The 26,706-nt window shown below is 38.7% G+C and overlaps 1 protein-coding gene across 1 annotated transcript in view; it reads right to left on the bottom strand.

Annotated features, from left to right (window-relative positions):
• LMO7 (LIM domain 7) overlaps window positions 1-26,706 on the bottom strand; it is a 208,288-nt gene that overhangs the window by 88,390 nt on the left and 93,192 nt on the right. Inside the window, exon 4 of the mRNA XM_008580452.1 lies at window positions 14,045-14,151. Coding sequence (XP_008578674.1) covers window positions 14,045-14,151 — 107 coding nt within the window. The remainder of the gene's footprint in view (window positions 1-14,044; window positions 14,152-26,706) is intronic.

Raw genomic sequence — 26,706 nt, 5'->3', positions numbered from 1 at the left:
TTCCTTTCTAACCAACCAGCTTCATGGACCTCATTTCTTTCTTTTTTTTTTTTTTTTTTTTCCGTGTCCGGCAACGGATCGCAACCCTCAGTGTTGCCCCCGTACCGGACCGGGGACCGGCAACGGGATTGCAACCCTCGGCATTGCTCCTGCACCTCGCTCAGCCAGTGAGCGGGAACCGGTCTGTATGTGGGATCCGAACCCTCGGGCGGGAGCGCCGCCGCACTTCCCAAGCGGTGCACTATCCAGTGCGCCACTTGGCCGGCCCATGGACCTCATTTCTGATAGATACACATTAATACATTTTTAAAAATTCCTTCATTCAATCTTCATATATTTCATTTAGACACACTTAGAGTTAGACTTTTACAACAGAAAGAGCCCTGGGTTTAGAGTCATACGGAGGGTTTCCACTTGTACCATTTAATAAGCATGTGACCTTGAGCAAGCCAACAAGCCTCTCAGTCTCCATTTCCATCGCTATAAACACAGGCTGTAAACACAGGCAACCACCCTATCTTACAAAGCAGTTATAAGATTACACGAGGCATTGAGCAAAACATTCAAACCTTGCTTTCTTTCCATTCTCCTCTACTCACTCTCAAAAGCAGTATTTTTCCTTCCCTTACATATTTAATAAGCTTAAAATTCAAGTGTTTTTTATTATCACATCTAACCCATCCACAAGTTATTTAAAGGAGAATTGTCCTTGTTTGTATTCTTCTGCTATATTCCTACCTCGGCCTACTTTAGTTCCACATGTCTTCAGTAACCTAAAATCACATTCACAATATGAAAGCTTAATAAATATTTCTTCCTACTAAAGAATATCATTTAGAAATAATTTCTAAAGTTTGGTTAAAGAGGAAATGGCCACCCCATTTATTGTAAATCCCAGTAAAGGAATTCTTAAAGTATTTCTGTGTTTGAGTCATTTCTTGAACTTTGCTTTTCTGAGTCACTATCTGACCCCCCACTCTTTTTTCTGCAACCAGAGGGGAGTTTCATCTTACTGGAATTAGACTGTGCTATTTATTGTTACACTTGATGTTCCGTTCTTATCACCTATTTCAAACCCTCCAATGTCCACACTGATAGCAGGACTTGGGACAATGTACCATAGTAATTTTTCTTCTTTAATCCAATAGAACAGGTAACATGACTATAATTTACCTTTTTACTTACAGTTTGGGCTTTAGAACAGAACTTCAAATTATTAATCAGTAAGGCTTTATATAAACTTAATATACAATGAAATAAGCTATAACAAAAATAATATCCCATGTTATGTTTTCCTTTTTAAAGACCACTTATTCTTAGCCAAAAATGTTTGGAGGAGGGAGTCTGGTTTTAACAAGATTAAGTAAAATAGAGCATCAAAAACTGGTAAACAAGATATTATTCTAAATTAAATGCTTTTACCAGTTCTAGTTTTAAAGACAACTTCTGTGCCAGTGCTATAAAGGTCAAAGTATGATAGTATGATCCCAAGCAATTTAGATTACTAAGGTTTTACAATCCTCAACCTTTAAAAGAAATGTTCCATTACCATGGCAAACAAAACTGAACATTCAGAAATATCTGCATGAAAGTCATAAATCCTATAAAGGCATTTATGTGCACAAATGGATCAATAAAATCCAAATACTGTACTCCATTATTTCTCAACTAGCCAGTATTAAAGGATACATTTGTACCATATTTCTTCTATTTTAAGACACACATGTTCTCATTTAACATTCCTAAAATTAGGAGGCCTTAAAATCAATGATCTCAGACTTAATGGCATATTGTAATATATCCTCTTGAAGTCACTCAGCTCACAAAGTAGGAAAAAAATTTTAAATCATAATGCAAACATACTTGCTGTGTATCAAATGAGGCAGTATCAATCATGTATACAAATCTACTTTGGGTATAGCCGGCTTGGTTTTTAAAAAGCAACCTATGACAATTTTAGTCACATAGCACTAAAAAGAATACCAACAAACTTTTAAAAGCTGTTTAAGTCCGTTTAGACAACACAGTGTAAGGAGCACAAGCTTTGCAGACAAAAATACCCCCAAATTAAAATCCTCGCTTCACTCCTTGCCCAAGGTCATATGGCTAAACAAGTTGCTCTCTGCCTCGTTTCACTCCAGGCATCTGAAGCAAAAGGAAAATACTTGGCTGGGCTGTTACTAGTTCAGAAATAACTTGGGTAAAACACCTGACAGTGCCCAATAGCTCTTGTCCAGTTTGTGTGAACCTAACTGAATAACATTTCTAAGATATGCTGGACCATCTAATGGAGTGATTTCCTAACATCATGGCTATCATTACTCCAAATCCAGCATTCCCTTAGAGCTATAAACTGTAAATCATTTCAATGCTCCTTAAGAACAAAAAGCAAAAATTAAAACTTAAGAATGTTTTTCCTCTTCTCCACTTTTGGTTTTAAGATCAGGGTAGAGTACTGGCCAGTTAGCTCAGTTGGTTAGAACATGGTGCTGATAACACAAAGGTCCAGGCTTCAATCCTTTAACTGGCTAGCTGCAAAACAAAAAAAATACATAAAAATATAAAAATAAATCAAGGCAGGAAAAGAGTAGGTCTCGTCTCTCTTATGTACCCATAGGATTCAGGATCTGTACACAGTGAATACTAAATACATAATGGATGTTGTTGACAAGGCACAAGACAAAAGGTCCACAGATGGGAGGATTCACCCACTCTCCCGCCTCCCTGTCAGCCCATCAGGGCAGTGCTGCTTCTATCTCCCCTGGAGATAGTCTTACGCCCCAGCAGCCCATGGCTTCCAACAACGGATGTCAGAGTTTTAATAAAGAGGCCTTTTTTGCCTCTTTCTTATAAATAGTATGGAAAAGAAAATGGAAAATATAGAAATAAAGAACATGGAGCTCTATTTCTTAATAAGCTGGGACTCAGCATGCTCTGGACACCTATACTTAATGAAAATATACTCCTATTTCTCCTCCAAGACATAGATCAAGCCCCTTTGGAAATGAATTCATCATCAAAACAAACAAGGATCTAGGGACTCTCAGCATATGGTACCTCACTCTTTGAGACCTCAGAAGTTTTCATATATGTTCTTATTTAATAAATGTGCACATGCTCTATTCTTGGGCATTTCACAGGTGAAAACACTATGACACAAAATCGAGCATGAGATAACCAATAACTACCTATTAGAGATATTTCCTTCTCCATATTAAGCCTAAAGAAGTCTAATAACATGTCAAGACTAATTTTTTTTTTTACCAAGATGCACTGATTCCTTTGAAGATTATTCCCAAATCCCAGCAAATTAAAAAAAAGAAAAAATACAGAACAAAGGCATTTCCAAAAATGTCTGGGAGTTATCGATATTATTATAATGTAACAAAATAGTAAAATGTAGTAATAATAGTGATACTTGATATTTACGTAGGGCTTTCTCCCCCACATTACTCAAAGCACTCAGAGCAAACCCTTGTTAAACTGACAGTGGTTAATGCAGACACAGCTTAATTCAAAGCATGTACTTCTCCCAGCCCAACTAGATTCCCACCTTTTCCTTTAGCTTAAGAAAAAATGGCTTATTTGAAAAATAAGAAGAAAAATGGCTTATGTTGATTCAAAGTATGTTTTTAGCCTACTTTTTAAATGACATCTTATTACACAATAAAAATTATATCTGTCATTTACATATAAGAATGTTAATGTAAGTTACTTAGATTTATACAGCAAGTATACTATGCTTAAAATTAAAAGTTTTTCAGCAACACTTTTGGAACATGTTTCTTAGGTTTACCATGCATATTTGATGAGTGGTTTCTGAAGCAATAGTGCTAAGCTCTTCAGGAGTAAAGTGATGACACACAACCCTGCCTCTCAGTCTAGCAGAGGTGCTCCAACAGGCGCATGTCTCTGAGAAGTGAGGGATAAGTCAGATCAGCAACCAAATCCACCAAGGATTTCTGCTCAGCATAACAGAAATTATATCAGGGCAATTACTCCCAAAAACATAAGTGCTCCTTTAACCTGAACTCTTAAAAAGAAACAATAAACAGCCAATAAACAATATTTATGCCTATTCTATTTAACATTTCTGATATTCAGGTTATACTTTTTAAAAGAAAAAAAATTAAGTTATGTTATGTCAAAACATAAAAGTATATGAGGGTACTTCAAAAAGTTCATGGAAAAATAGAACTGAAAGATAATACAAATCTTTCCATGAACTTTTTGAAGTACCCTCATACTTCCTAATTTGACTTTTTAATTGTATACAAGTAAAACTGGAACTAATAAATGCCAAAAAGTTGCCCTTTGTATTAATAATTTCTTAATGCCTAGGGTAAAACACAAATATTTCCAATAGTACAATCAAGACTTTATGTTGTTAGTATAGTAGTTTATTGGTGGACAAGACAAACGGGAGACTTCCAAAAGCAGCAGCTAAGTTTTCTTTCAGCAGAAAACATGGCTGCAGTGTACATATGAGTTCAGTAACAATAAGATTATGAACACCTTCCCCCAAAAGAAAAAAATTCATAAGCCACACAAAAACTTTTTAGATGAAAGCTTCTAATCTTGTCTACCTAAAGAATAAAGTCATTGTGACAAAAAAGACACTTTTTACAGAAAAGAAGGAGAAAATGGGGCAACAGGAAAAATAAACCAATAAACAACATAAAGCTATGAATTTGGGTTTGTATTGTAGACTAACTAGAATGGACTTATGAAAGTGCTTTTCTGGTTTGCCCTCTCCCACAAATCAATGAATTTACAACTATAAAAACGTGACAACAGTCAAGCTGGGGCTGCTGGAGCTCAGGGGAAGAGGAGGAGAGACCTATGGAGTGCATGAAGGGGGAAAAGCCACAATGAGAGAAAGAAAAAACTGCTCGGAGCATTTTGGGCCACGGCCACTTTAAGGCTGGAGCTGCTGAGCACACAGAGCAGAAGCCGGCAAAAGCCGCAGCTATGCCCTTTGTATGGAGTTGCTTGAAGGTGGCAGAGGAGAAGAGGGCCTTGGTGGCCCCTAGGACAGCAAAACCACTAATAGGGTTCCTGTGGACCCATGCAGGAGCAAGGAGCCACAACAGCTGAAAAAGGGGAGCCATTCAGAGGCCAGTGAGTCATTGCAAGGGACGGGCACAGGGCCCATCCCATGGGAACTGTTTGGTGCATGGGTGGCTGGGTAGACAGGCCCACTGGGAGAACAATAGGACACAACAAGAACAGCTGATCTGCCCCTCAATCAGCGCAGGACCACACAGAGGAGACAAGTCAGGAATGCAGAATTGCATGGGGTGCAGTTTGATGAAAAGACTCAAGCCCAGATCAGAGTTTCTACATAACCCAGGTGCACTGTGTCTCTGGAGAGCCAGAAGTACCATTAAGTATAAGGTCAACCATTAAACCTTGAGCTGCACAAAAAGCCTTCCCTAGAGGAACAGCAGCAAAGCAGCAATTTAGCTCAGCTACACAGCTCAAGTGCTGGTCCCACAGAAAGTTCTCCCGTTTTAGGAGTAAGAAAAGGACAAAAAATTAGTTCCAGCCCAGGCACACCACCAGTGCCTCCGGGCCCACCAGAGGATGCGAGGCATGGAGCCGGGAACAGAACCCCTGCCCACAACCAGGCACACCCCAGCACCTCGGGGCCAACCTGGGGACCCAAGGCATTGAGCCAGGGACCAGACACCCCCCACAACCAGGCACACTACCAGTGCCGAGGATCATGCCAAAAACATCACCTTCATGTGGGTGGCCCACCACAGTAACCACGGCTGCCGTGAAAGTGGCTAGACGTCACAACCATCATGCAGACGGTCCACCAGCCACTGGAGTGGATTGACACAAGAGTCACCAGCAGAGACCAAAGTAAGAAGAGGATGTCTCTCTCCACAAAGCTCATTCCAGAGTGACAGAATAAGCATCTGCTCTATGATAGTATTGGGGGACCTGAACATACCTCTCAGCATTGGACAGATCATCTAGGCAACAAATCAACAGAGTATCCATTATTCTTTCAGAAGGAGAGAAGAAGTCTAGGGTTATCAGTGGTAGGCGGAGGGAGGGAAGGTGGAAAGGGAGATCCCGTTACCGGTCACGAAAAAAGACAAAAAGGGAAACTGCTGTACGGCCAAGGCGGAACAGATCATCTAGGCAACAAATCAACAGAGTATCCATTATTCTTTCAGAAGGAGAGAAGAAGTCTAGGGTTATCAGTGGTAGGCGGAGGGAGGGAAGGTGGAAAGGGAGAGCTGGACAAGGGGCATAAAGAATAAGTACAATATGTAACAAGATACATACTAGTAATATTGATTTGATCAGCAGATATCAACATTGAATCCAAAAAATATGTAGAATCAATGATTCAATAAAAATAAAAATAAAATAAAAAAACAATCCAAACCAAGTTAAAATATTTACAGTATTTAAGAAAATACAGGAAAAAAATTGGGTCTCAGAAAATCAATAAAATCATATTGGTCCCATATACACAGGAGAAAAAGCAAGTAACTTGGCTATTTTCTAGTTTCCAGCTTTGCTAATTCTAATAAAATTAATAATGAAAAGTTGACTAAACATAAATATCAGAAAAACACATGTTTTAATATCTGCTCCCAATGTAGAGAAGGGCTAAGTCTAAACCCTCAAAAATAAAGAGTCTACTGTTTATAATTACAATTTAAGTAACCAGAGACCAGACTTTTCCTCCATGTTTTCCTAGAGGGGATGCATATCTTCATAGGGTCAAAAAAGAAAAGCCAAATTATGAGGATGATCATCATGATAACTCAATACCATTTTTTGAAACACTTTATGTACCTGACTTCATTTAATCATTACAACATCTTTGTGAGGTAGGGGTATCAGCCAAATGGCATTATTTGCTAAGTTCCAAGTGAACAGCAATTATATGTCTCATATACTAATACATTTCCAGGGCTTAGCACACTGCTTAACACAGAGCAAGCAAGCAATAATCATTTGCCATAAAATTAAACCCACAGAGAAGTAAATCCATCACAGGAGGAAAAGTAACCTAAGGTCATTTGGCCACCAAGTGACGTACTTAATCCCATGTCAGAGGACAATAAAATCACTGCTCTCACCCAAGATGATTCTATTCACAATTAACAACTGAATGCTCTTATTCCATCCTGGGGGAAAGTGACTGAAACTCAGCCTGGAGTTTAGTATAAACAGTTCAAATGAACTATTAAAAAGTCTTCAAGTTCCTTTGTTTTCACATTTTTCAAATGGTTTTTTAATTATGCCAAAGCCAAAGTTAATCTGACTTTTTGTGGGGGGAGGAGGTAGATTTGGTGTTTGATGCTAGACCAGGGAAAGAGGTACCAAGGCAAGTAGCTTGACTTTGAAAGGAGTAAGGTTTAGCGTAAGCTTGTTGGTAAAATTTCTTACTAAAATAATATTAATGACTTCTCATTAAGAAATTGCCTCCACTATGGGTTCCTGCTTTTAAAAATGTCTATTCCTTACCCTTGAGCTTCTACAAGATACTCCAGCTATCTATATAACCACCACATTCTCCACCCAAATGTCTTAAGCTTACATTTTAGATTTATTTCACAGAATGAAAATGATGGGTAATCATAATATGAAGACATTAAAATGTTTCTAACACTTCATATAAATATAAACCTCCTTCAAATGTCAGTTAAATTTTATTAGTATTTATCATTTGCACAACAGCATAAGGATTTATTAAAACTTCCACCAACTACTTTGAAAGGTACATGGTCCAAAATTCCAATATTAGTTTATTATTCACACATGGAGAGGAAACACACACACACTGCTTTTAAGCTGTACAAGTGTTAGATTACAGTGTAATGTGCCATATCATTATTCTAATATGAAAAGTGAACAGCAGGGCCGGCCCAGTGGCGCACTCTGTAGAGTGCAGCGCTTGGGAGCGCATCGGTGCTCCCGCTGAGGGTTCGGATCCCATATAGAGACCGGTCCGCTCACTGGTTGAGCACGGCACTGCGACACTGAGGGTTGCGATCCCGTTACCGGTCACGAAAAAAGACAAAAAGGGAAAAAAAAAAAAAAAAAGAAAGAAAAGTGAACAGCATCTGACACCAAAAGTTCGATGACTGCTTTGTGAGATCTGCTTTGCATTTAAATGACGAAAATAAAAACAGGAAGAACTGGCAAAGAAAAAAGAAATCAGTTTCTCCCTATATTCAAAGCCTGGTTTTAAAATATTCAGGAAGTCTTCATAATTAAAATCCAATTCTTAAATAACATTTAACACCTACAGTGTCAGAAACAAAGCAGATAAAAAAGAATACATGCTCCCTGCCCTCAAATAGTTTCAAGTGTTGGGGAAAAATTAGACATAGATCAAACAAGTGCTTTTAAAGCCCAGATGAGAAACCTTATCACTTCCAATTAGCAGTTTCCTGACTAAAATGTTGAAACAATGTATCTCTATATTCCCAGAGAACCCTGTGTGTTATCTCTACACATGTATTCTAGCTTTGATTTAGGGGGACATCTCCCCAATTACAATGTGAACCCCACTGAGGGCAGGTCTCCATCTTTCTATGTCTGTTTAAGTACATACCACATAGAAGATGCTGAATCAATGCTTGTTATGTGCAAACAAGTGAAGGACTTGTCTAAAACCAAACCTTCCTCTTACTGGATTAAGCGCTGTTTTCTACTCCATAACTCTGGAAATAGATTTAAGCATACACCACCACCACCACCCCCCAACATCTATGCCCTCACACAAATGATCAGTTAAATCAGGCTGGAATAGAACATGAAACTCAGAGAAAAACAAATCTTAATACTTCTAGTTACTGGTGAAGCACACATTTTCAAAAATAGCTGAGGGGACTACACATATTACAGGGCATGTGATTTTAAAAGATGGATTCTTTCAACAAAGGCAGCCCTACAGACAATAATTTGAAAGACAGAAGAATCTCTTCAACAAAAATATCCATCTCTTTGGTTTCACCCTTTGAAGGGCCTTGTTATAAAACAAATCCTATCTGGTCAAGGGACACACACTCTGTCACCCTCGCAAGAAGTGACTTGTGTCAACTGCTAAACATATGAGGCACCAAGTGAAACTCTTCGGAGCAATAAATAATAATCTGACTAGGTTACTTTTTGAGATAAAGACCCTGGCCAGAAAAATCCACAGGATCAAGTCCCACCCAGCAGGCAAAGACAGATTCAGGCCCCATGGCTTTTGTGAATTTGAGGGAGTGAAGAGCTAAGGAAAGAGAGTTGGCACAAGAAACTTGTGTATCTGAGAAATATATTAAGAACTAGAAATGGAGAGAAACAGATACAGATAAAACTTCAATTATTCTATGGTATGTCCCAGCATCAGACTTGCCTCATCTCCCACAACCTGTATCTGCAGTTAGGACTCTTAGATATTCAAATTTGACCATACATTTTTGCTGCTGGCCTTAAACACAGCCCCAGCAACTCAGAAGAATTAATGTCCCCCTTTCAGTAAGGACCTAACACCAGAGAATCCAATGGGATAGAGAAGTGCACAGTCCAATAAACTCCCTTTTTGTTTTATTCTCTCCTAATAAATTGGTAGAAAGGAAACATTTTAAAATAGTAACATGAATTGACAGGTGAAAGTCACCAGGCTCAAGTTGCAGATCCAAGTTTAGATATTAAGCTTGCTTTTTTTTTTTTTTTTTTTTTTTTTTTTTAAGATTAACATGTAGGAAAATTCATTTGAAAGACACATGCTTGCAACAACAACAAAAAGAAGATATAAAACCAGGTTTAAATCTGAAAAAGGTGGAAATTAAATAATTCAAAGTAGGTATGTTTTTACTTACGTGAACAAACCTTAAATAAATACGCACATACACATACATACATCAAGCACAACTTGGCAGACTGTTAAAACAGGGTGCCATCTGGGAACTTGATTCCGAAGAAATGACTTTCTGATACTGCCACAGAATCAAGCACCCTTTTAAAGTTTTAGAGAACAGTTACATCCTCAAAATATCATTCTGAGTCTTCTTTATTTTCATGATGGAAATATGTTAACACTAATTTTGCTTCTAACTACTGTTCCTTTGGCAACTAACATGTGTAAAAATAACAGATTCTTGATTTCTGTACCCTCACTTTAACATATTAAAAAAACCTCAGTCAATATCAATGTTTATTAAGTCATATTTTATACCTAAAATATTAATACTATAAATAACAATAGAGTAATTCTATAAAAGAAAATAATTCCTTTTCATGACTGTGAAATATTGTATTCAAAATCACTGGCATACTGTAATTATATTATGAACAGAATGTATCTGAAAAAGTGTTAAAAACTGGATTGCAATGGTAAGGGGGAGGAAAGAAGAAACATGTTTACAATCTGTTCAAATTCTCAGCTTAAAATTTTTGACATATAAGTTGGTTACAGCAAAGATTTAAATACAGAACTTAGTATCTGAGTCAAATTGCTAGACATATAAAATTAAAACCTGTAACATTAAACCCTACCTTCTGCAATTCGAGTTCTCCAGTACAGGACCTCTGGGCTACTCTGTTGAGTTGCTTTACAAGCAATTGCTCTGTGCCTCTCTTCAATGATCAGAGGCCACCACAAAGCCCATGACACTTGCCATAGGAGCTCTCCAGTGTGCTGTGGCATGCGGGTGTGGTCACTGTATTTGCTCTCCTGCAGGCCTTGCACACATAGCTCTGCAGGAGTCACACAACCTCCTCTCTGTGGATTGTATGTATTTCTAAGCTCACTATGAATATTTAGTAAATGGTTAATAATAATGATGTAATTATTCATTGAAACAGAAGCAAGTTTCATGGCCTCAGATTGATGTAGACCTCAATCTACCATTCATAAAGACTAAATCATCAGTTTGCTTATTAGCCTTTTGGAAAGAAAAAAGGTAAAGATGGATCCTAGCAATTAAGTCAAAGGTATCAAAAGTATCAACTGACTCTTGTATATATGAACTCTCCAAATAAATGAAATAATTCAAACATACTTGGAAAAATTCAAACTACTACTTCCTGCAAAGTAAAATAATTCAGTTAGAAAATTAGAATACATATTAATGTGCATAATTACAGAAATATAAAGAGTACTCTAGTTCTGTTTGACTAGAGAAAAATTATGCGAATTAAATTGTAAATCTCAAATTACTGGAAAATAGTTAAAAGACAGCTATAGTTAGGGTCTACATTATTGAAATTATTCAATACCAAATGCTCTTTAACAGTTTCTGCTCCTGCGGAAGCATTTCATTCTCAACACGACTCTCCCAGGCTCCATATGCCAACTATATATTTATCACTGCTGTCCATTAACAAAAAGCACCTCACATTCACCAACATGCAGGATATCAGCTGTCCTTTCCTATGTGCTCTCAGTAAGTCACACTTAGATTGTGCTTTCAACAAGGCCAATGATAGGTCTATCCACAGTTAGATTCAGTCTGAGCAGTTGAGTTATAATAAAACACAAAGTAATCAAGAAGTTTGCCACATTTCTTCTAAATTTAATGTATACAGATGAACAAAATAATCTCAAAGTACTAACACACATTACTGCACTCAAACAAATTACAATGAGTCTTTCCATTTAAATAGGCAATAAACATACTAACACGAAAATGCATAAATTATAGGTCAGTAAATAAAAAGTTACCTTTTGGCAAAGCATTAAACGTGTCAGTATCCTTTGTTTCCACATGACTATTTTGCTAGCAGAGAGAGATTAAGTAAGGAATTCTAAGTCTAAGCCAGAGTTTCTCAACCCCAGCTCTATTAATATTTTGAGTAGGAAAATTCTTTGTTGTAGGGGCTGTCCTACACGTTAAAGTGTATTTAGCAGCACCCCTGACTCACTAGATGCCTGGAGCAGCCCGACCCCAGATATGACAACCAAAAGTGTCTCCAGACATGGCCAAATGTTCCCTGGGGGCAAAAGTGGCCCCAATTGAGAACCACTGATCGAACCAACACTTTTAACCTACAATAACGGTAAGACCAGATTTTTGACCTACAGGAAGAACAAAAACTAAAAAATGCATTACTATTTAGTATGCAATTATTTGCTTTCCTTCAAACCTGCTTCCTTTAATAAAAGTGCTCTCTCAGTGCATCAGAGCGCGACCAAACATTTTTAACGTTGTTATTTGCCAGCTTCCTTGTGGCTCACCTGGGAGACCGCAATGCTCTCACTGTGGTAGACCCAGGGTCAACCCCTTTATTCTTTGGTCCAACAACACAGAATTATCAGGAGAAACATTCTTAAGCAAAGTCAAGGTTGTCACTCAAGTACTCTCGCCGGTACTTAGGCACACCTTGCTTTGACGGACTGGCAGTTTCCACTGAAACAAGTTGTTCTGCATACCTCTTACTACAGCGGTAACTGCATGCCTCAGTTTCAGTTTGTCAGTAATTTAATTTCACTGAAGGCTAAGCCCAGCCACTGATTTTTCTTAAACATTATAAACCCAACATCTCATAAAACAGGATCCAAGCAAGCTTTGCGCATAGCACTGCTGGAATTAGGAACCAACAAACATGTTTTGCCTAGTCTGTAGCCTACTCAAGTACAGGGTGCAGTTTCAAAACCATATGATTTGCAGGGGAGCATATTTACTCTAATAGACATCAACAATTTAAGAAAAAGAAGACTTTCAAAGTCTAAAGTTTCTTTGCCTATCCAATGTCTTAAAAATATGTTGTTTAGGAGAAATAAAACAAATTCATCCACATATATATTTTTCATGGAAATTAAACATGACCTCATATACTACAGAAGTAGACATTTCGTTTTGACGATGAAATTTTGGATCTCTCAACTACCTTTCAATTAATCAGAAATGCAGACGGACTCATCCTGCCATGTAAATATCATTGTTGTGGAGTTTTAAAAGCTTCTTCAACAGATCTAGAAGCATATAGGCTCAAAACAGTTTGTTCATTTAATATATACTGTTAGATTCAAAAACTAATTCTGCCTGGGTTTTAAGATTGTACTGCTAGAAGACCATGTGTAGTAGGAAAGATAAATATAGATGGTTACTTTTCTTTAAAAAATAAAGTGGCCATATTTAATATTTTATGGTCAATTTTTAAATAATTATTAAAGCTATTACATAAGGATATTAAATATGTAAACTAAATCTTTCTCTGAACTGGTAGAAACTGATTTTTCCATTATTTCTGTAGATAGAATAAGGTGTTTATTTTTTCCCCTGGAAAAATGTCAATTAGGATTAAAAGCCATGGTGATAAGGACATACTCATTACTATAAAATTAAATAATTTTCTGGTCACATTTATCTGGTAACACAAGTTTATTACTGATTTCCTGGAAGGAAATTTGATTTATATGGAAAAAAAAGTCTCACCAGAGCTTAAAACCAGATTTCCTGAAACCATATACTCACACATGAACACCATTTTCCTCCTACACCATATATCCGCGCATTCTCATCTAATGCACTATTAAAAGAGTAAAAAGAACAGTTCATTTTAAAAAATCAGCCACAAGTGACAAGGTCCTTGGTGATACACATTGGTCTTAAACACTGCTGCCTCCTAAATAGTAAGAAAGTCTCTTATCATCATCATATTCTAATTTTTATGTTAACAATTATCTTAATTTCAAATATCTTAAAAATCTATTTAAAATCAATTTTTTTTTACTCTGTAAACTATAATATAATCTCTAAATTCACTTTGTAAGTATATTGAGTATCCTCACCATTAGCAACCAAACACTACCATGTTGGACAAGCATTAAAATATAAACTAACATTTCGGTCAATAAAGAGATTTACAGTAAGACCATAATAGGTTATCAATTACAGACAGCTTAACATTCACAGCCCCCAAGCCATTTTTTTAATAGTCTATTTTGGAACTAGAACAGAAAAAGACACAGAGAGAAGAACGATTTTCCAGTAATCATAAACTCTCAGCATTTCTGTTTCACTTAGGCTACAAGCCCTAAGTTTAAAAAAATATGTAACAAACCAGTGAAACTTACTTGACAGTGACTCGATTTGATAAATCCTGTAGATCCCCAGGATGGAAAAGCTGGGCTTCTTTCAATCCAATCTGTTCACAAGCTTTCAAAAAAACATTTATATTATCCTGTGAAAAGAAGTGGAAAGTGATTGCTTAGCCGAGCTCTCTCTCAGTCAAAGGTTAAAAATTTTTATGATATAACTTCCAAGCTTCAAAGTCCAATTACAGTCAGCAAAAGAGGCAGCAGCAAGACCAATGCACACATATACTTGAAAAAAACATGGGCATGTATATTCTTTCAGTCTTCCAGAGCATAAACAGTAATGCTATCTTGTGCCCGGGCATATGCTGTTTCTGTGATCTTTGTGACTGGCACGTTAAACATTACCTGTTATAGGACAAGTGCCTGGCCACTGAGCAGTAATCTACACTTTGATGTCAGCTCTGCTCTGCAAACAAACACCCTCTTCCCAGCTTCGCACGACAAGCCTCACCTCTTTTCTTTTTAAAAATAACTCTAGCTACTGACATTCACCACCCAGAAACTGTTGGCAGGGAAGAAATAAGAGGAGGAACATTCTGTTTCTATGATTACAAATTACAGAACGACTTTGGAATACCACACCTGGAATCTGGGTTTGGTTGCTGAGCTGGCTGTTGACAGACAGGGAAGCCATACTATAGGATCAAGGAAAAGCCCAGTGTTCATTGGCTAAATCACACAGTTTAGGTGTGGCACATTACTCACTCCCTGCACCTGCCTCAAAAGCTGCCTCCAAAAAATGAAAATCTATCCCCCAACTGCAAGGTTGCCCTCATATCTAATTTCAAAACCAAAGTCCTCCATTCACAACCAATGATTTTCATTAATACAAACTGCTACACAAACATGGACTACAATATATCCTATTTACCATCAGCTGCATTTCAGACACACACATTTGGTTCCAGCATTAGCTTAGGCTTCATCTTTACCACTCTTAAAAAAGAAAATGCTTTATGGGGTTGAGCTTGTGAGGATCCCATGTGGACTCTTTGCCTTTGCTTTGTTAGGGTTGTCAGGTAAAGGAATGGCCTCCCACATGCCGACACACATCCATCCACTTAAGCATGCTGGCAGCACCACCTCTGTGTTGTGAGCCTCCGAGAGCTTCCCTGAAACTTCAACTCCCTCCCTAAGAGCTGACTTTCAGAGACCAAAAGACAACTTGTCACATGGAGAAAGGCAATCACAATTTTCCCACGTTGACAAGCTCATTTCCACAGGAAGAGAAGTCAGGGTGATGTGGCAAAATGGGCAGGAATGATTTTTAAAGGAAACAAAGGAAGATAATATGGCTAAATTCAACAGCTTGAGGTTTTGGGGTGTGAGGGGATTTGGAGAAAGTGCAAGAGAATGCGTGGTAAGAAAAAAGCAACACTGATCACTAGGGTAAAAGGAACATTAAAAAAACCACTATTTATAGAGGTGGCAGGCTATTCCCATGTACTATCAGTAAAAGGCAGTTTGAACTACCCAGTTGAAAGCTGAAATCCATGAATCATTTTAAATAGGAAGATGTCAAAGATTAAAAACATTTATAAATCAAAAGTTGAGCAGTTCAATGAAAGGTGTTTAGTTTGATTTTATGTAGAAAAAGGAGAAATAATTTGTTGGCAAAATTCCAAGAGTAGCAAAAAGTGATAATTTTGTTGTTAAACTCACATAATTCTAGAAAGTATGCTATCTATACTTACCAATAATACAAATTACTGGTTCTAAAACTGGCCCTCTGAGAAGCAGACAAGAACAAATGATTTGGTGTACCAGTACCATAAACTCTGCAGGAAGCAAATCTCATATCAAAAAAGGGAAAAATAAACCATCACTGAGATAGGAGGTGCTCAGTTTGCAGGGGTACAGGTTTGGGGACACACCATTGGGTTTCAGGCCACTCCCAAGGTCTCAGGCCTTCCCCTAGAGAAGAGTTACTGTTGCAAGTTGGACCTACTTTTGGCACCAAGGAATAGAAATTGAGACCTCAGGAAGTTGACTTATGCAAATCCAGTGGCTGGGCATACTCAGTAGAGAAGGGTTATATAACCCTAGTAGTTAAGCATGCTCAGTAGAAGGGAGTTTATCCTTTGAATGAAGTTCTGCGGGAGGGGCTGGAGAGTACTGAATATTGTAGGTGTTTTCCAGTGGGTATGCTGGAATTCGACCAATGAGCAGGCTCTATAAAGAGACCAACTGAGCATGTGCAAGACTGTTGCATAACTGGGAATGACATTCTTAAATATTCATTAGGTAGTATGAATATGTATTAGATAGTACAACTATAAAAGTTGAATCCCAGTAGAAAGCAAGGCTGCTCACTCCTTCTACAGCCAGCCTATACTTCACCTGAGGTGTGTATTTCTTTCTTTTTTTATCACTCTTGCCTTTAGCAGGCTGCTGTTCACTCTGGAGCAAGCCTGTTCTTTGTCTATCAATGCATATTTATTTTTGTATCAAACTTGCTGCAGTTATTGCTGGTTTTCCTGGAGCCCACTTGCACCTCACTGGGAGAGGGTGTGTATACTTTACCTTTGTGTTAAGCTTATTTCTAAGGGTCTGCTGCTCACTCTCTTGAGCCAGCCTACACATTGTACTAAACATTAGGTATGCATTTCTCACTTTTGTATCAAACTTGGTGCAGGCTCTGCTCAGTCTCTGGAGTTAGGCCACACTTTCTCTGTGAAGCCTACACTTCTTAACCATTACGTTAAACCTGTTTTCACTTTGTACTGTGACTCTGTCCTTGAATTCTTCTCTATGGCAGTCAAGAACCTTCTAGAGGACAGGGTGGGTCAAAGCCAGCTACCGGGCCTTCCTAGACCGTCACCACCAATTCAACGGGGTTCTGAATGTTTAAAGCAGTATAAAATATTACGACAAAGTTAAACTAAAAAGTAAACTTATTGAACTAGGAGCCAAAACAATTCTTTACATATTTTATAATGGCATTCATCTGGTTGACAAATATGTACAGGTTGATAAGCTTAGATAAAGCCACATACTCCTTAAAACCCACCTAAGTGTTAGGAAAAAAATACTTAAAAATTCAAGTCACTATACTTAATTGGAGACAAAGTTCAAAAAAATATATAATTAAATACAATTAATATGATAAAGTTCTAGTCTTAAATTAAGCCTTCATTTTAACCAAGAAGCAGAATATCTTTTTAATAGTTCAGCAATGCTTACATTTAAAACAGAAAAACTTTTTAAACAAGTCACACATGACCTATGCAGCAGGAACGGGTTGTACTAAGATCAGAGTTGTAACCAAAATTATGCTTATTGGACTTGAGCCACTGGTTAATTTACTTTTTGCAATTTCAAAGGACCCAGGCAGAGAGTTGCCTGAGGGGATATACAAAATCATAAAATAAAATGTTCATGTCTGTTGAAACATCAAGAAGCCACACCCAGCTCAACATATTAAAAGGGAAGCATTTAGTCTTCATTTAATGGAATCATTTTCACTTGAAACTAGCAACCAATCACACAAGTATCTCATATCCCAGCTTATATACAATACTTCATGTCAAAAGCCTGCTCTAAATATCAGCAGTCCCCATACTTTCAGGACCAAAAGTGGCTTCTTTGAGGCGGGGGGGGGAAGAGGGGGAATGAACCCTGAATTTATCTAATAGCTCCTTTTAGTTTTAAATTTTTCTACGACTATGAATAAAGGTAGACACTATATAAAGAGAAAAAGTAGATGGCTTAAGATTTTCATAATCTCACCAACCTCCTCTCCACCTGTAGCCTTGAAATCAATTATAAAGCAGTCATAACAGGTGTGGGGTGGAGGGCACTAGGTGAATTAGAGAGATTAATGATCAGGAACAGCAGTACCACACTTTCAACGTGAGGAAGATGAGAAAAAACATAAAAATTTACAGATTCTCAGGTTTGTATTAGTTCCCTGTGGTACCTCTTATCAGTTGTCTTTTGCTGCAAAACAAATTATCCCAAAACTTAGCCACTTAGAACAACACATATTTATGATTTCACAGTTTCTCAAGGTCAGGAATTTGGGAGTGGCCTTAGCTGGATAGTTCTGACTTGGGAGGTCTCTTATCAGGTTATAGTGGAGATGTCAGTCAGGACTGCAGTTGTCCGAAGGCTCTCCTGGGGCTTGGAGGAGCTGGTTCCAAGGTGGCACACTCACAAAAAAAATCAGGACTGGTTGTGGACAAGAAGCCTTAGCTCTTTACCAAATGAACATCTGAGATCCTACTTCAATAGTTATCTGTGAGGAAAATAAGCAGCTGGTTTCATCCATTTTTTAAAAATTTTCCTTGAGTACCTATTTCTCTACAAAGAAAAAGTCTTGGTCATTTGCTGACAGCAAAGGAATTGAGGACAAGGAGAACAATAAAGTTTTGTAATATATGAAAATAGGAACAGGGACCAAGTAGGAAAGCTCAAAGTATAATAGTGTCTGTCGCTTAACAGGGCAATGCTATGAGAAATGTGTCACCAGGCAATTTTGTCGTTGTGTGAACATCATAGAGTGTACTTACATGAACCTAGATAGTAAAGCCTACTACACACCTAGACTATATGGTATAGACTATTGCTCTGACCACTGTCGTATATGCAGTCCATCGCTGACCAAAATGTCATTATGCAACACATGATCGTAATTGCAAAATGACACTGAGGGCCCAGGATTTTATGCATGATAACAATGCCAGCAGCATGGCAATTTGCTTTTATGCCAGCACTGCTTGGCAGAACAGGAGGATAAACCAGACCAACTGAGGCAAAGCTGAGAGTTGGCAAGTGAGAGCAGCAGCAGCAGGTCAAGGGAACGGGGGCTCTGGTTATCGAAATGCTCAACTCCAGTTACAATTAACTAACTACGGAGAAGCAATAGCAGGCTTTGTCCAACTGCAAGCATGAATTAAGTGACAGTCTTGCATATTATTCATCAAATGAAACCTTACAGCAAAAATGAAATAATTCTAAAACTTGTCTACTTTATTTTTTTAAAGTGCTGAAATAGACGTTTATGAAGTTCTGTCCTCAAATTATCCATGTTCTGTGTTCCAAAGTAAAACACATAATTGCTTTAAATAAAAAAAAAAACACATCATAATGATGCTAACCCACATAGTTTATGAAGCAATAAAGAGTACACAACGAAGGAAAACTACGTGGTAAAAAACCCTGCAGCCAGCTGCAAACTGGAGCTCCTATAATGCAGCCTCCTCCCCCTTTGGGAATCACTTTTATAGATAATGTGTCTGGATTACCAGCCCTTGTTAAACTTTTCCAGCCCCAGGGACTAACTGCTTTATGAGGCTGGCTCACTTTTAGTCATTCCTATGTCAAGAAAGTCCAGACTCTCTCACTGTAATTGTGAAAACACTGATCCTGAATCTGCATATTTGATAATGCAAACTAAACATGATCTTTCTGCAACATGAGCACCCCTTAGCTACTTAGCTCGCCTGCCTCGTATACTCTACATGTTCCCCAACCTCACAACTCTCTTCAAATGGCCCTTGTTTCCCAACATCCCTTGTGCCTCATGTGACATTTTTCAGTTCTACTATTATCCCAACTGGCCCTCCACTGAATGGCTAATTTTTCCAGGTTAATATTCATTAAGTTCTTACCATGTGCCAGGTACTTCATACAAATTATCTTATTCGAATTCTCACCAAAAAACTTTATAAAGTGTTTTTGTTTCCATTTTACACATGAGGAAACTGACATTTAATGAACTTATGTGACTTGCCCAAGGTCATACATCAAGTTGTAGAGCTGGGATTCAAATCCAACAGTTTGACTCTTGAATCTGTGCTCTCAAACACTGTATTAGTTTCTTATTGATACTATAAAAAGTTGCCACAACTTAGTAGCTGAAAACAACACAATTTTATCATCTTACAATTCTGGAGGCCAGAAGTCCAAAATCAAGGTGTCGAGAAGGTTAGTTTTCTCTGCTACGTTCTAGGAGAGAATCCGTTTCCTTGCCTTTTTCCCACTTCTGGAGGCCCCCAGCATTCCCTGGAGCTCATGGCCCCATTCCTCCATCTTCAAAACCAGCAGTATCAGGCAGTCTTTCTCACACTGCCATCTATCTGGTTCTCTCTCTCCTTGCTCCCTCATCCTCTTATGTAAGAACACTTGTGATTACCTTTGGCCCACCTGGATCATCAAGATACTCTGTCCAGGTCAAGTTCAACTGATTAGCAACCTTAATTCCATCTGCAACCTAATTCTCCCTTGTCTGGTAACATATTCACAGTTTCCATGGATTACAATATGAACATCTTTGGAGATCATTATTCTACCTACTCCAACTACCACGCCTCCTTAAAGACAAGGTCCTTCAGGTTATGACCTCTCAGAGTGAAGTATCTGTAACTTAATACTGGACTCCAGGTATGGTTAATTATCACTCGAAGCCTTACTAATAATGCTCATCTTATAAAATGAGGATAACAGGGTTATTCTGAGGGTTTAATGAGTAAATAATGCGTGATGGGCACTTTCTCACAAATAAGTAACTGGTCAGAAAATAACCTCTTGTTACAGGCAGTGGGTACTTTTTACTGTGGCATCTATGTTACACTGTCAGCTGAGTGAGATTATGCACAGCAGTAATACCCAGGTGACCCTGATATCATAGTTCATAGGAAGATGACCTGTGGGTTTTAATGGACTATAGACTAGTCAAAAATAATATCCAACTTAGAAGAAAAATAAGTTGGATATAGGAAAATCTGTATTGAAAACCATGGGATCCTATTAGTGAGGTGCCATCAATAAAGGTGTAAAATGCATGACTGAATGTGTAGACAATATAAAACCACCTGGACTTGTGATTTTTAAAAACTAAAATACAGTTGAACTTTATTCCTGACAAATATCCTTTTGGAGACTCAGGTCCATCTAGATCATTTTTAATTACAGATTTTGATATCCAGTACATTCACTATACCTTATTGTTTCAATATTTACAAATTAGACTAATTTTTTCATCCCTTTTTTGTTTTTTTAAGTGTGAACAGGGCAAGTACAAAACCCTAAAGCAAACAGCCAGAAACCTCAAAGTTTACAATGGATTTAAACATTTTGGCTCCTTAAAATTGATCATTTTTACTCAACTATTTAAGATTTTACCTACAGGCACTACTATCTGGTCCAATACCAAGGCCTTAATGACAGACACTTTGCAGGAATTAAGACAGATGCCTAAAAAGTGAAGGCTGGTAATATAAACTAATAAAATATAAACAAATATAAAGAGCACAATGTCAAGGAGACAACAAGAGTCCAAGAAAACCAGAGATTCCCATCCTATCTGCAGGACACACCATATAAAGGTTGATTTAGGGGCATGCAGACTCATTGTTGCCCGATTCATCAAGAAAAGCCATCAAAAATCTCAGGGTATGGGCCGGCCCGGTGGCGCACTGCTATAGTGCGCCGCTTGGGAAGTGCGGCGGCGCTCCTGCCAAGGGTTCGGATCCCACATACGGACCGGTTCCCGCTCACTGGCTGAGTGAGGCGCGGGAGCAGCGCCGAGGGTTGCGATCCCGTTGCTGGTCCCGGTCTGGTACGGGGGCGACACTGAGGGTTGCGATCCATTGCCAGACACGGAAAAAGACAAAAAAAAAAAAAAAAGGAAAAAAGGGAAAATCTCAGGGTATATAAATGTTGGCTCAAATTTTAAAAACAAAAATGTAAGCCAAACAAAACCCATCTGCAGGCCATTTCTCTGGCTGGTCTCCTGCATTCCCCTTGGGGACCAGTCTAGTGATCTGTTGCTCTAGAGCCTTTTGTTTCTGGTGGACAAGGCTGGCTTCTAGAGAGTACCTTGTTTCTTGATAAGTAATCACAAGCTATCCCTTTAACCATCTTTTCCATGATGCTGCCAGGGAACACCATCTAAAATGTGCATTACTTACTTTGTTTGGACATTTTGCCAATCTACAATCTTTTGCAAATTGCCTCATCTTCCCTGGGTTCTCTCTTGATTCTCCCCTTCCCCCACTAATCCTCTGCCCCCATAACTATTACCTTATTAAACTACTGATGTAAAAACCCTCAATCTTCTCTCAATCCATTAGCAAATCCTATACACTCTTCCATCAAAACATTTGGAAAATCTGACCATTTCTCACCACCTCACCAATTGCCACCATATCTCTTGCCTGGACTACTATATAACTCAGGTTCTCCAGAGAAACAGGACCAACAAGACATATTTAGGAAGAGATTTATTATAAGGAATTATAGAGGCTGGGGAGTCCCAAGATCTGCAGTCAGCAAGCTAGAGACCCAGGAGAGCTGATGGTCTAGTCTACTCTAAGTCTGAAGGCCTGAGAACTAGGAGAGCCAATGGAATGCTATGAGTTCCAGTCTGAAAGCCAGCAGGCTCCAGACTCAAAAACAGCCCATGTTTCAGTTTGAGTCTGAAAGCAGGAAAAATACAATATCCCAGCTCAGGCAGTAAGGCAGGAAGAGTTCCCTAGTAGGAACTAGCAGGAGGGCCAGCATTTTCTGTTCTATTCAGGTCTTCACCTGTCGGATGATGCCCACCCACATAAGAGAGAGCAATCTTTGTTACTCAGTCTACCAATTCCATGTTAATCTTATCCAAAACACCCTTGCAAACACATCCAGAATAATGGTTGACCAAATATCTGGGTACTATATGGCCCATTTGAGTTGACACAAAAAATTAACCATCACAGCTACTGAAATTGTTATTTTACTGGCTTTCCTCCTTCTCACCTTGATTTCCTTCAGTCTGTTCTTCACACAGCAACCAGAGATTTTTTTCTTAACCATTTTATTAAGATACAATTCACATGCCATACAAAATTCACCTACTTAAAGTATGTATTTAGTATATTCACAGATATGTGCATCCATCCCCACAGGCAACCAATGACCATCTCATAACAAATTAAGTTGCTCTTACAAAGCCCCAATGGCTCCTCCTCACACTTGAGTAAGATGTAGTCTCCTCCTCAAAGTCCATGAAGCCTTCCACAGCTTCACCTGCCTCCTCTCCATCTCACTCATTCAGGCCCACAGTCCTCCTTGCTGATCCTGATCCTCCCTCTGGTCCCTCTGTCTGGAAAACTCTCTCCTTCCCCCAGGGCTCAATTTCCCTCACTTTATCAGGTCCCTGATCAAATATCAACTCAGAAATAAGACGCCCTGGAGCACCTTCTCTGAAATGCTTCTCATACACTCATTCTTTACCCATTTGCGTTACTTGCTCAGTGTAATTATTGGCAACTGATGAAGCACCATATTTTCTTCACTGTAATTATTGGCACCTAACAGGACACTGATTTACTGATTCCAACTCCACTGAATGTCAGCTCCACAGGGAACTTTCTCTACCTTGTTTGCAGCTGTGTCTCAAGTTCCTGGAACAGTGCCTGACATAGTATGTGTTCAATAAATATTTTTAGGAAGGTGGGGCAGTCATGGGCCTAAGACATATCAAGTGACTACTGCCCTCATACCAGTTTTACACTTTGGATTCTATTTCTTATCAACCTCACTTACTCTTCCCTTTTCATTTCCTACATAACAAAAGGTACCTAAGGAAAGATATACCAAGTTTATTTGAATAAAACTGTCCTGTACAAGTATGATATAATTCTACTCAAATACACGAATCAATTATTTTTAACTCTACAAGTTAATTATAGTGTTGCTTTAGCAATTCTAATTCATTAACGTTCAAAAAAAAAAAAAAGTTGCCCTCAAGGCTGAAACTTGGCTTATAAATGTTCATCTTAGATTTAAAAACAAGCAGGTTTCAGAACTCTCAGGAAGTGCTCCTAAACTTGTGCCAACATCATGACTAAGAGATTAGGGCTAGAAATAAAACAGGAGTTTCCTGATTTGCAGCACTACCTCATTATGAGGGTACTGGAAACGACTTTTGAGTGTTGACACTGAGTTTTTAAGTTTCCACTCTTAGTGACACTTAATCTTTAATTGAGAGAGCGAGAGAAGCAGAGAGACAAGAAGACTCAAGGAAATCTCATAAGAATACTTTATAAATGACTCAACCATCATCAACTTATTTATATGCCATTTACATGGACATGTTAAGGTATTCAGATATTTAATATCTAGTATTTCTTACCTTGAAGATAGCCAGCACACAATCCCCAGTGTATTCACTCAAACTCGATATTGGATAAATTCAAACTATTTCAAAATACAGATGGTGATCCACAGAAATTTCGGTAAAATATACATTACAAAAAAATTTTTGAAATAAACATAAACCATGGAAAATGTCATTTTCAATGTGTTAAGTGGCCTTATTTTTAGTAAATGGCTTTTATGCTATAATTTCTTATACAAGTATAACAATGCATTAATAATGGTAATACTACAGTACCCTACTGTATCTTTATTGAGAAGAAAAAGTACTCCATGTTTTTGTTATGTGTTTTGTTTTTAAAGAAAATAATGAGATTGACAAACTAATAAAATAAGAATAGTTTAAATTTTAGCATTTGAGACAGTTTCACGACTTGCAACAGCAGGTCACCCTCCCTTTGAAATAAAAACATTTCTTCAGTGTAGTTTTAATAATGAGACCACAATTTGACAGTTTCTTTTTTTTTTTTTTTCCTTTTTGTCTTTTTTCGTGACCGGTAACAGGATCGCAACCCTCGGTGTCGCGCCCGCACCGCGCTCAACCAGTGAGCAGACCGGTCTCTATATGGGATCCGAACCCTCGGCGGAAGCGCCGCCACGCTCCCAAGCACCGCATTCTACCGAGTGCGCCCCCGCGCCGGCCCCTTTTTTTTTTTTTTTTTTTTTCCTTTTTGTCTTTTTTCGTGACCGGTAACAGGATCGCAACCCTCGGTGTCGCGCCCGCACCGCGCTCAACCAGTGAGCAGACCGGTCTCTATATGGGATCCGAACCCTCGGCGGAAGCGCCGCCACGCTCCCAAGCACCGCATTCTACCGAGTGCGCCCCCGCGCCGGCCCCTTTTTTTTTTTTTTTTTTTTTGACAGTTTCAATCAAGTTTATTGATATCCTTGAACATTCACTGTCTCTATTAGGAAATGGGGGAAAAAATCTATTCTTTAACTCAATGAAACACCACAGTCTGATGAAATAGACATGAAATTGTTCCAATACATTGATAGATGAGAAATAAAGAAAAATTAAAGAGCATGGTAATTTATAGAAACAAATACCCTTCATTATTTGTCAAATGTGAGGAAATCAAAAACATGAAAAGGAAAGCAGAGTTGATGCAGAGGTAGTGCCAGATGCATGTTATAGGAGGGGCTTCAGTGTTGCCCCCTCCACACCCTCTGGAGAGTTCAGCTAATGTGGGAATCCTGCCAACGTCGCCACTTGTTGCGCTCTTTTACCTGCCCGTAATCCTGCCGACTGGGCCAATTGTCGAGTTAGGGCTGGGTCTGGAGCTCACAGACCCCTCAAGCCTATTCACTGACTGGGTCACAAACCGTTCACATACCAGGCTGGGTCTCCAGACCCCTCACATGCCAGGCTGGGTCTCCAGACCCCTCACATGCCAGGCTGGGTCACCAGACCCAGGTCTGTGAGCTAGGTAACCAGCAAACAGGTCCTTGGAAGCCTAGGTTGGAAAGCATGGCTGCACAGAGCAGCATCCACCTGAGGAAGTCACCAACCAAACCGTGGCTCCATGCACACACACCAACTCCACCCACACACAATTTGTTTACTGAACCACCCCCAACTGGCCCTGAGACAAGGGCAGCCTGATTAAATTATTCTATTTTCCCAACACCCTCCCTTAGCCTATGAAAGTTGATTTACATCCCTTTCAAGATGGGGATCAGATCATGGTAGCAAGAATCAGCTCAATAGGAATGCTGCTTTTATTGGCTAAGCAATCACATAGACAAGGATGAGTGAAGTAAACAAAATTTACTTGGTGGAAGTCTTTTCCAAATTTTCTAGGTGGAAGATCTCAAGCCAATCTACAAAATCAGCAATAAAATTCCAGAAGAGGAAATAGACACCATTGATCTTACCTTTAAGTGATGATTTCAAACTAGCTCTATAATACCATCTTTCCATCTCTTCCCATGAAGTCGCTGGTTATTAACTTCCAAATACATTCACAAATGTCTATCTTGCTTATTACCAATGGAGAAATACTCCCTCTGAGACACACAGTGGGTTTGACCCCGCACAGAGCAACCCTCAGCATCACCACTCCCTCAAGCAAGGTGTAAATTGTCTGCTCATTCCTGTAACTCATCGAAGTCACAATCTAATATTCCTTGAGTATTCTCTTATCATGCAAAATTCTTTCCTGCCTCCTACCCAGAAAAGTGCCACCCCTGAATGAAAATTATAGTTATATTCATATTTCTTATATTATTGCAATGTAGATGATAAAGGAGAGGAAACAGACGTAGACTCCCCCCACACACACACAATAAAGGAAAAAAAACCTCTGCCTTTATTTCTCACATTTTTGTTTTATTTGTGAAAAGTGCTTACAAGCTTCAGTGTCCCACAGTGTCCCTCAGGTGAGTTTTCCATCACCACTGGATTGAAGGGAACAACCAGATGTCTCAGCAGTAACCTCTGTGTGCAGTAGGTCACACTACTTTGCTGACTACCTGAGTGTGTAGGAGAGTGA

Source organism: Galeopterus variegatus, unplaced genomic scaffold, assembly GCF_000696425.1.
Source record: "Galeopterus variegatus unplaced genomic scaffold, G_variegatus-3.0.2 Scaffold2101, whole genome shotgun sequence".
Taxonomy (NCBI): Eukaryota; Metazoa; Chordata; class Mammalia; order Dermoptera; family Cynocephalidae; genus Galeopterus; species Galeopterus variegatus.
Note: the sequence above shows the minus strand (reverse complement) of the source record. Positions and strands in the feature narration are given on the sequence as shown.